This window comes from Amia ocellicauda, chromosome 21, assembly GCF_036373705.1.
Source record: "Amia ocellicauda isolate fAmiCal2 chromosome 21, fAmiCal2.hap1, whole genome shotgun sequence".
NCBI lineage: Eukaryota > Metazoa > Chordata > Actinopteri > Amiiformes > Amiidae > Amia > Amia ocellicauda.
In genome coordinates, this window is record NC_089870.1 from 275,810 (window position 1) to 287,935 (window position 12,126).

Sequence of the window (12,126 nt, forward strand, 5' to 3'; positions counted from 1 at the left end):
ATTTGACAAGTTTGCTAACTATCCCAGAGTCCAGATCATTAATATAGATTAGAAAAAGCAAAATAATAGACATCCGGCCATGGAACAGCTGGGACAGCTGAGCAGCCAATTATCCAATTACTTTTTAGCTCCTAAAATTGGGGGACCACGTATAAAAATGGGATGTAACTACCCTCAAATTAAAGACATATTGATCGTTTCCTGTCAAATCCATTGTGGTGGCGTACAGAGACAAAATTATGACAATCATGTCCAAATATTTATGGAACTAACTATATGTATGTGTGTGTGTGTATATATATATATATATATATATATATATATATATATATATATATATATATATATATATATATATATATATATATATATATTTATTTTAGGGCTGTCTCGAAGGTTTGGAACACATTCATGAACTTTGTTGGTGCTAATTTGCATAATTGATCGACAATTTATTTATAATTTATTCACATTAAGTACTAGATTTGAATGAGCAGCCTATTTTTCTGTAACAGTAATCATGTTTTTATTTAAGCACACAATTTATATTGAATTTACTTGCATGAAACATGTTAATCTTCCAGTAAAGGCATCTTACTCATAATAAACTGTATGCATGGTGACATATGTATGTGAACCTTAATTTGTATTTTATTCAATACAGAAAGTGTCAGAAATAGCAAATCAGTGTTAACCCCTTGATGAATATATCCCAGTGTCGAATATATATCCCGAGTAATATAAACTGAGATAAAGTGTGTTTGGGGTTACTGCACTCTATAACATAAGCTTTTTGGACATTAATAATACAGCACATTAAAGTAGTTGTCCTGGGTCAAAATGGTCTGAAAACATTCTCAAATATTTTGAAATATTCTCAAAACAAATCATCCCTCCCCACCACTGCCCTCCTGCATGTGACTGGCTCAAAACTGGTGCCTCGTGACGGCCCCTCAGGTGAGTGACAACCTTTAAAAGGAAGTTTGTTTGCCAAATTAAATTGAAAGATCGCTTGGCAAACAGCAAAATAAATGACTGAATTAATGTATGAATTGATGATTTACTGAATAAATTGATTCATTAATTTACGAACTGAATAATTCATTTATGAATTGACTAATTAATTTAAGGATTAAATATTTAATTTTGACCCTTATAATGCTCTATAGTACTCATTAAAAGCTTTTTTAAAAGGTGAGTTTTAAGAAGTTTTTAAAAACTAATAAGTCTTGGGGCGCTTCTCAGAGCCTCCAGAAGTGCATACCACAGCAGTGGAGCATTACTACAGAAGGCTCTGTCACCCATAGTTTTCAGTTTGCACCGGGGCTGCTGGAGAATTAAGGAGCTTGCCGAGCGGAGAACAGGTGGGTATGTTGATCTTAATCAGGTCACAAAGGTAATCGGGGGCTCTACCATGAACTGCTTTGTATGTTTAAATGCGAGTCTTAAACTCAATGCGTGTAGACACAGGGATTCTGTGTAATTTTGAAAGTACAGGAGTGACGTGCTGGCGGAGTGGTGTGTGTATGAGGACACAGGCAGTAGTTTTGAACATATTGAAGATTATTGCAGGTAAACCAGAAAAAAGGGTATTCAAATAATCTAACCTGGAGGTAATGAAAGCATGAACCAGTCTTTCTGATTTATAAGAATTTATAAGCATGAGCATTATCCAGTTGCAGTTTGCTTCCCAGAGAAATCAGAGATTTTTTTTTTTTATTAATATACTGTAGCGATTATGAAGCCTCGCCTCTTAGTGATGCGGTAAGGTCCCTGCACTGTGGCGCGGGAGATTGGGGTTCAAATCCCACTGTGGCCATTCCATGAGCAAGTGCATGCGAGAATAAAGTGTCATTCTAAGTTAGACCCGTCATAGCCTATTAAACAGAATAGTTATCCTATTTGTAATCATTGTAAGCATTGTTTTTCATTACTTAGTATTCTCAAGATAGGAAGTGTTTGTTTATAAGCAGACTTTAGTAATTCTACACAGAATCTGTTGAAAGTCTGAGCATTCATTGGGTAGATGGTCATATTCTGCAGAATGATTCAAGTCTGCGCAAAGTGAATGCACCCCATGTAACATGCCCACTGATCGATGCATTCTGGGCATGGAAGTTTTCTGCAGGAAGTCTGCTTACACTGGTATTGGAGTTTAAGGGGTGAGAGTACAGAATTGAAAAACGGACTACAACTGCCGTGGGTAATTGTAGGATTTAATAAAAGTCTGTTTTTGAATCACTGCAGGACATTAAGAAGTATTCGACCTAAAACAAACGAGACAGTAAGTTACCGGGTTCTATTTATGTAGCTACTGAATTTAATATTTATGATGTATAGCTCTATTGGGGTTTTATTTATGTAATTTGAAAGTTAATATGTACTGTGAAGACTCTGGATAGGAAAGTTGAAGAAAGTGTTTTGTGATAATTATATAATGTTTTATATTAATACTAGCATTAGAAGTAGCTTGTATACAGACTAGCTTCAGCAAGCTAAGCAAAAGGTCAACAAGGTTCATGTTAGAAATTCCTGTCAGTAATAAAAGATTACACAGTGCCGAAATAGCCTACAGCTGTTTGTTGAAAATCTGTTTGTGGACTAAATCATTTCTCCAGATAGGCAGGAACTGTTTTTGTTAATGAGCGATTGACAGTTGTTAAATGACGACTGTGGGATCCATCTTCCTAGTTGCACATCAAAGACGGACATCTGCTTTTTGGATCCATCACCTCTCCATGGGAAGACAGTCGTAAACGGACTCTGACTGGTACCTTCTGATTGGATGAATGGCCACAACATCCTACGTCATTTTTCTATAAAGTTGCACTCATGTTTGTAAACATTAAGTTCTCACTGAAGGAATTCCCTGACGTGGTGCTTCCAAGCCGGCTTGATTAAAGTTCTATTTGCTTTATCTCAACGACTTTTCCAGTTATTTCAGAGATGGGTTCTACATACTGTATCATATTTAATATATTGCTATTTGTTTTAGCACAGCTTAACTAGTAATTTTCTTACCGGTGAACAATTGTCAGTGATGAATTATCGGGGATGAATTGTCACTGGTTATGAACAGCTTGTGATGAAAATAGAATGACAAATTGCCAGGATACCTTAGGTTACCATTTAAGAATTGTTTTTAAAACTAATAGCGAAACATTGCAACTCAATCGTCAATATTTTGGTTTTGTGGCACAGAACCTCCACATAACTGAAAGGGCAACAACAGCATTGAAACTGATCCATTTACACATCATACTTTTACTTATTGATTTGAATCTAAAAAGTGTATTATCTCCTTTTAAAGTATGGATTTTAAGTCGGCAAATTTATAACACTTAAAAAAAACTATTTGCAATGTAAGTTGCACATTGTTCTTTTAAATCTATTTTTTTTTCTGTTTGTGTGTATTTGTTAATATTACCTATATTTTGTATTGTTCTACTGTTTGATTGAACAATAATGCAGAAGAGTCTTCCTGCTTAAGACATTTGTAATAGGCCCCCCCGCCGGCAAAATGACAGCTGTACATACAACACAAAATGTTTACATTTCATATTATACATTATTATATTCTACTGAGAAAAATGTTTTGGACTTCTCTCTTCTTAGCAGTGCTCACCTTTCCTGTGCAGGCCCTTCTTCTCATAGAGGATAATGAGCTCGCTGTACTTGTGGGCCTTCTTCAGCACATACTCGCTCTCCTCTATGTGACAGTGGTTGTTCTCCAGCCGCAGCAGGGGAGCCACCAAGGCTACATTGGTCTAGAAGGGGAAAGGCACAGTTTGAGCCCAGCACCACAATAGAACTGAAAGAGTGGGTAATGGCATTCAGGAGTAAATAAAATACATTATGTGAACTTCTAAATCTAGAAACAGAATGACTTAATAAAGAATTCAAATAATGTTGGGTCATTGTCTTAACCCTGCTTCACTGAAATAAGAATAACAACTGTTCTTCCAATCAGGCCCCTGTTGCTAGAAAGGAGTTCTGCCTACACTTCCTCTCAAGGGGGGTCTCCATGCAATAGATAATGCCATTTTCCATCCCATGAAGTTTGCCAGGAACACAAACCTGAAGGGTAATGGTTGTCATTCTTTGTTCATAAATTGGGAAGGCTATACCAAAGCCATTGTGGAGTCCTGCATCTGGAATAACTTGGTCCATGGCATAACAGTAGAGGCTCATGGTGCTGGCTGGCTGGGCAGAGAAGCTCAGAGAAGTTGTCTCGGTTTGTAACATTCAAACAGTAGAACCTTCTGTTGGCCTGTCCATGTAGCCACCTGACATAGATACTCCAGTGAAACCCACAAAGTTGTTTGTCCCTGGGGAGAGTGGGCATTACCATCACCTGTTAGGAATCCCAGAGGTCTCATAAGCAACTCTAACAGCATCAGACACCCAATGTGCCAGTCTCCATTTTTACAGGGCTTGTCATACACTATACGGACACTATAACAAACAAACAGTTGAACTGTTCTGCTCAGTTGAGCAGTCCTCTGCAATGCCAACACCGGACACAATTTATTAAACCTTCTTTCTTCATCTGACTCATGAGGGGGAGGTCTGAATGCTTCCAACACCACAGGCTGGTTAATGTGGAAGGAAGTTACCACTTTAGGTAAGAAGGTGGGACTCATCCTCAGTGTGACTCAGTCATTCCCACCAGTCCTGGAAAACACTCCTTTTGTAGGAGTACTGGGCTCTAGTAATAGGGGCTCTGGTCACCTGTAAGGTTTCCATCACTTTAGCAGGAAGACCCAGCACTGTCAAATGGCTCCATTCAGAAGCTAGACCCAAAATTGAAACCAGTACCAGATCTGGATTCCATAACACTGGTCCAGGCACAGCAACTGAACCAGTAGAGAGAACCACTGGCATCTGGACCATTGGGGTGCGACTAGCAGCACCTTGGCTCTGGTCTGTCCTCTCCAGAGCCAACTTGGGCAATGTGTTGACTCTCTTGAAGCGAAGAAGTCCACCCAGCCCTCTGGAATCGTTTACAAATCTGCTGCACAACATGAGGATGCAGACACCACTCAGAACTCTCCGGACCTCCCCAAAACAGTAAATCTGCTGTCCGGTTGGAGACTCCCGGTAGATGGAATGCCCAAATGGAGAGGGTGTGTCCACAATAAGAGCTGGCATGCTACTTTCTGGACACTGGGGGACCATAACCCCCTTGGTGGTTAATTTAAGCAACTGCTGTCGTGTTGTCCTTGCATACTAGCACGTTTGTCTGAATTGGCAACTGGAAATGTCGCAACCTTTTCCAATGCCCACTCCACTTCCCTCAAACTTCTACGCCATTCCAAACAGCGCCACTTCCCAAATTGGAGGTGTCTGTGGTGACGACTTCTCTTGGGTGAGGACAACCAAGGGGGGGATCCGAGGTGTAGATGGTCAGGGGACCTCCACCATTCCAGTGGTCTGAGGTAGGAACAGGAAACCCAAAGAAGGCGGTCTTTTTCAAGCCTGCAGAGGGCGCTTTCTCATGTGGTCCAGGGGCAGGATTCTCGAGGTTGCTGCCATTAACAGTTTTTGAAAAGCTGCCAACAGAAAATGATGCATTCTCTCTGAAGTAAGAGAGGGACAGTTCCAACGACCTGACCATGTCACCCGACAGGGAGGCAAGCATGCAGGAAAACTATAGACTGAGATGGAATTAAGATGCTCTTCTGGTGATGAACAGAGAGTCCCAACATTGTCACACTGTCAATGTCGTCCAAGTAATGCAAGATCCTGACTCCCCTCAGCCGAAGCGAGAGCCACTTTCATGCACTTTGAAAATGTGTTAAAGTAGGCATCCCTGAGGTCGATCAACGTGAACCAGTTGCCCAGCTAGATGGACTGTAGGATGCGCTGTCCCTTCAAGCGCCCCTCAGGTCTAGTATAGACCTGAAGCCCCCATCTTTCTTGGGCACTAGGAAGTACCAGAAGTAAAACCCGTCCTGGGCACGTGGTGGACCCAACAGGCAGACACTCAATTGATTGTCACTCTAATATAGAGCATGCCTTTAAAAGGGAGGGGCTTTGAATTGGAGGGCATATCTGCGTCTCATAGTTTGGAGTCTGGGTGCAGGCTTGCCAGTTGCCAGTTTGGTCAGTCTATGATTGTGCAGGGGTTGGGACAGCTGTGACACATATGGGGCACTCATGCCTGGGCAACTTAGCTGGAGGAGCCACATCCTGCATAAATATTACCACTTCTCCCCTGGGTGTTCTTTCTCAAGGCAGGGGCCAGGGCTGGAGGTTTGGGGGAAGTTGGGGGTGGGGAGCCCCCCTCTCTCTGCCTGCCAGGTGAGAAGGCCACATGCCACGATGTTCGTATTGTGGGATCCGGGAGAACCTGGATGCCTCCTCAAATGCCTTCTGCACCCTCTGTAGGCTGAGGGCCACTGAAGCTGGGGAAATTCCACCCTGATAGTCAATAGGCAGACCACGGGCCAAATCCGGACCACCAGACGCTCTTGAATGGACCGTGAGAATAATTTTAGTCTTATTATCATGATTGAATTTTGTTTTAACTGTATTGTTACAGAGGTTTATTGTGTAGAACCTAGTAGCAGCCCTTCCTGGTTATTAGCCAATGTGATGTTATGTATTTGCTGTAATATGGGATGTCCTATAGAGCTACTGTTCCTCTGTTAATTAGTTGATTGCTCACAGATTCATGTTTCGGACGACTCACAATATCACAATGTACTCTTAAAAAAAAAAAAACAGGTATTCAGTTTGTTTTCCTGATTTCTATACATAAACAGCTAAACTGTGGATTTTCTGTCATGTGGACATATTTCAACCTCACCTCCAAAATATAAATGTGCATACACATGACCAGTGGTGTATTTTGGAGGGGTGGGGGGGCATGGTGCCATTGATAGTATTCACCTAGAAACTCCTACATCAGTGGCGGAAATGAAGACACACTGATCTCACACATCCTCTAGCCTCTAGCAGGCGAACAAATCGAAAGTTGAACATCCTCACCCGTTTCAATTACAAGAGCTCCACTAAAATAGATCTCTGTGATTGAAAAGTACCAGAAACCATGTCTAGTTTGCCTGCATAATGTTGGCTGATGTGCGAGTTTTCACTGGATGTGCATTTTATGTGGGAGGCCCCCCAAAACCCCTGCCGTGAATTCCTCATTCCTCTTTGCCCTCATTTTGCAAATATTAATTTTGTATAGTGATAAAGGGAAATGGTAAAGACCTGAATCTAAGAAGACACAAAATGCTTGAAAGTTTATCTATATGCCTACAATAATCTTTAACAAATTAAAACAATAAAAGTGGTCTGAAAGCATTTTAATACTAATATCTACATTTATTTTTGTACTTTGTCAAATGAATGTACTAAATATTTAAGCAACAGGGTATATTACTAATTCACAGAATCATATATGTATGTGTGTGTGTGTGTGTGTGTGTGTGTGTGTGTGTGTGTGTGTTGGAAAGGGGCATTTGGAGGTATGGCTTTCCCCCCCTCTGGAGTCTGGACCTTGACTATACCTTGACCAAGAAATTACTGACTAACCCTGGTTTACAGTATTTTACTCAAATGTTGTTCGGTATTGTCTTAATTCACAGGAGGTAAATGCAGATGACTGAGGGATAACAAAAGGCTGGTGAAGAAACCGTTTGTTTACCAGTCTTGTATCAGTAGTATCAATAGAGTGGAGTGGATCTTTGTCCCTTTTCTCCAGAGTGGGCCCCTGTACCAGAGCAGTCACTGCATCCCCTATAGGTGGGAAGCTGGCGAGGTCTTTAATATGGACTACATCACCCGTGGAGCCATGGGAGAAGAGGTTGGGAAGACTGAATCACCTCCAGGAAGTTGTCCAGCAGTGGGAGAGTCTCAGCTGGAAGTGTGTTAGCATCCTCATCCAGCTGGTTGTGCTTGGTGGAAGTCACCAATGGCCATGTGACATCCACTGCCAAGGCCGCCCTAGAAAGGAGAGCTCTGAACTCCTCCTTATGGGAATCAGCTGGTGCAGCCACACTATGACTCCCTGGTGTGGCCACTCCCGGGGATGGCTCAGACATATTGGCAGAGGCTGCCAGGAAAACACTTGCATTGCGTGCCTCATCATCCAGAAGGGGGGGAACTGCACGCTGGTCGTGCATTGATGTTTTACATCAATATTTACAACTATTTACATGTGGCAAGGTTTGAAAACAAAAGAGAAATTGATGCACAAATGCACAAAAATATGCAAAAACAATCAATCACCTAAAAGCTATATATAATGTGCAATTGTGTTGCAATGCTCAATGGTCTATCTGTGTGTCTGCAGTGTATGATGCTTCTTGAAGCATTCATCTGGGTGTAAGACAGGCTTTCTGCTGCAGATTTTGCATAAGAATATAGTATAGTGAATTAAATAGTTATTTAGATGGAGGCAGAAATTAGACTGTCTGCTTATTCTAACATCTGTAACAGTTGTGCAGATGTGTGTGCTGTTTTCTGACTGTGATGCTGATGTGGCGATGTTTAGCCTGCAGTGAGAGCCTGCATCTCTCTCTATCTATCACTACAGACTCTCACGCTGGGGGGGGCTTCACACATAAGTTTCAAGTGTTTTCCAACTTATTGCGATGTTTCAATGGCTGCTGAAGGATGTGCTCTGCTTTTTCCGGAAGAGAATCCAGAATGCAAAAGACGCGTTTAAAGGTCGCAACCGCATTTTTACAATGTCGGATCCAGTCCAACAGGGCTTCCATCCACTCCCGTTGGGCTTTCATTGCTTCCACCAAGTGGTCCAGGTGCTTGTCTACGTGACCCTCCAGGTCCTTGAAGCGGTTGCTCACAGGCGAAGGTGGAGGGGTCCTGCGCCATACGTGTTCAGCAGAGATTAACTCCCTAAAGTGGTGTCTGGAGCAGGCCCTGCGTCTCGGTGAAGATGGCTGCAGAAGTTGAAGTCAGCGGGGATGGTGTGTGCAGCAGTTGTCTTGGGGAACTTTCCTGATGATGTCATGGGGGGGCCAGCAAGGTTGACACTGATGTAGTTGTGTCATGTGGGAACTTAGACCCACTAGCCAGCTCAGCGTGTGCAATGAAAAGTGGGTGAATGAAACAAAGTCTGCTGTCAGTAATGGATGATATCGGAGGTTGATGGAATTCCCCAACAAGTGCCTGTACATTTGCCATAACATAAAACTGTGTCAGCAAGTTGAGAGTGTAACACAGTGGCTCACTGAAAACATTTCAAGGCCTGCTCAGATCCCTGACCTCCTACAGAGAAGAACCTAGGTGATAAACTGGAAAACGATATTCAGAGTGCCGTAATTGTCACAGCTGGATGAGGAATTTCTCTAAATGTCTCTGGCCATTTATTAAAAGAATCAGAGACTGACCGGCCTCTCTGCAATTCTGGATTTTTCCAGGTAGGCTGATGAGCCATTGGACCGGTGGACCATAGGCAGGGCTTTCACAAGAGTAAGTCATGCCCTGGGCAAATGGTCTCCCTGGGTGACGCTTCACCCTGCACTGCAACTCAGCCGTATACTTGGCCAAAAGGGAAAAATAATTTGTTTATTATTAACATGGCAGCGAGTCAAAGGGAGATGGTGTTTCAAATAATCTTCCCAGCCTGGATTTCTGAGCCAGTCAGTTATTGAAAAGAACTCCTGCAGGCACAAAGGCCAAAGGTAGGCCTACACCCTTTTAAATACATTGTGTTGTTCTTGTTACATTCAGTAATATAGCACAGGTATAATAATTACAACAACAAGCATATGGCATTGTGGTATGGTACATGAGGCAGTGGACTAGGAGAGGTTGGCAGGGAAATAGTGGGGCTGATAGGACAGCTGGAGGGCAGCACGATGGGTACTGTGTACTTACATGAAGGTAACACTTGAGGAGTGTGGTGTCTATGATCTGCAGCAGCTTCTTGCGAGACTTGATGGTGGGTGTGCCCTCCATCAGGGGGGAGGTGGTGGAGGGGTCAGAGTCATTCAGCTGCTTCACCAGGTGACTCCGTTTCTGCAAGAGTTTACAGGAACAGAGATGTATCTGGGCCTGCTAAAACATTTTCAGGGCCTGTCTATAAAAATAAAAAAATAAAAAAATTGCCAATGCAGTCCTATTCAACCCAAAGTAAGAACTGCTATTTGGGATGGTCTTTTGAAATGTTTTCACTATTCAAATATCATCCTTATTTTATTTTAAAAAATTTTAATCTTTTTAAATGTTTATGCTTCTGCCTTCTTGTTATGTAATTAGCCTCAACATGTGAACTATTAAAACTATTATTATCTAAAAAGCTTAATGCGTAAAACACTTAATGTTGCTTACTGTGCACAACCCTTCCTTTCAGAATTTGAACATTTACAGTTAGGCACTTCCTAATGCTACCAATCAAGGGCGTTTCTCGACTTACAGTTATAGGGGTTACACCTGAAGGTGGGGGGAGGGGGGCGGGGGGTCGTTACTTCATAGTTCTTCGATTGTAATATTTTCATGGGGGCTGAGATTAAATAAAGTGGGGCTGAAGCCCCACTACATAGGGTCTAGTGATGCCCCTGCAACCAAAACTTTTTTTACAAATATTAACAATATAACAATGATGTTTTAATGTGAATTGCGCTTAACATTTAAACATGGATTACTGTACTGAAAACCAACCTTGGATATTAATATTAAAAGTGTAACTATTATATTATGTCCTATTATAACCAATTGTGTTAAATGTTAATAGGGCTTAACATGATACTTTGGTTTTAATATTGCCTTAATGAAAACAAAGTCACATATGGAAACATACACTAATTTAAAAAGAACTGCATCTTCAGAACTGAGCTCCTATACCTTGCACAATGACAGAGATTCTTGTGCAAAAATACATAAATAGCCTAAATATATGTCAACATATACAATGACACAGTATGAGCTCATACAAACTAAAACCACACAACAGACCAAGACACATAATGTGATGACATTCAGTTTGAAACCTCCCCTCCTCTCAGACCAATCTGAATTCTGAATTCAATCAACATTTCTCTAATTGCTCTCTAACTGCTGCATGATTAAAGCAGATATGCATAGTATGGGACATTAAATGTACACCAAAACCTGTACATTTTGTAGCCATAATTGCATAGTCCTTAGTCTCGTCATACATCGATGTTACCTCACCATTGTGGAATGGAACTGCACTGCATACTGCATGTAACCTAGTTTTTTTTGCAAATAGAGGTCCACTCTCATTTATCTGCCACATTTAGTTTTCTGAAAAATGAAAAATGTATGCATGCACGTAATGTATTAAGAGAATGAGATGAAGGCATGGGATTGAGAAGTGGGAAGGAAGAATGCTATGATGAGTGCTGTGCCGAGTGCCACTTGAGAAGTGAGCAGAAGGAAACAAAATATACCTAAGAAAAGTAAAGCTGCACGCTTGCAGTTTGAGAGTGTGTTTCCCCTTCAAATAAGACTGCATGGATAATACATTTTAAGTTTAAATCTATCTACCTTATCTTAATGGGGTGGGACATTAATTATAATAAGGGATTATTTTAAAATCAAGTGGACTACTATTGCCATTTATGTACAACATATTATAAGAACCTATAGGGGGAGGAGGGGAGGCGGGATGAATTGCCAATTCGGGGGTTTACAGATGTGTGCGAGTTCATTATTTTTGATGTTGAGTGTTTATTGGACATTGATTTCTATTGGTTCTGAGTGTTTGAAATTTTGGTCTATGTGTTCCTGTTTGGTTTATAGTAAACAATTTAGATTGGAGTTGTATCATGTTTTGATTTATCTGTCAAAACCCTTCTATGGTCGTGTTGTGCTGTGTTGAATAAATATAAAAGCATCTTCAAATGTACTTATTATTGTTGTTATTACTGTCAGTAATATTGAATTATAACAATAATATTAATTAATGTGCATTGCTTACTTTCTATTGATTGTAAATGTCCGACTCAGTGTAGATGCGTTCTTTCTTCTTTGCTGACAATTTGGCTGTTCGGTTTGTGCCGTGTTGAATACATCTCTGAAAATTACTTCTGTGTATTTCTTAATCTTAGTGGTTTTCTTTTGTGTCAATTCTGTAATAATTTGGGATGAAAAGGGGTTTCTGACAGGTTGACCAGCTGAAATAAACTA

General features: G+C 41.1%; 1 protein-coding gene across 2 annotated transcripts in view; it reads right to left on the reverse strand.

Annotated features, from left to right (window-relative positions):
- Positions 1 to 12,126, reverse strand: part of vps39 (VPS39 subunit of HOPS complex) — a 51,008-nt gene that overhangs the window by 16,721 nt on the left and 22,161 nt on the right. For both annotated transcript variants that reach the window (XM_066695073.1, XM_066695072.1), the window contains exons 13-14: positions 9,853 to 9,993; positions 3,626 to 3,767 (exon numbers count right to left, since the gene is read on the reverse strand). In XM_066695073.1, coding sequence (XP_066551170.1) covers positions 3,626 to 3,767; positions 9,853 to 9,993 — 283 coding nt within the window. The remainder of the gene's footprint in view (positions 1 to 3,625; positions 3,768 to 9,852; positions 9,994 to 12,126) is intronic.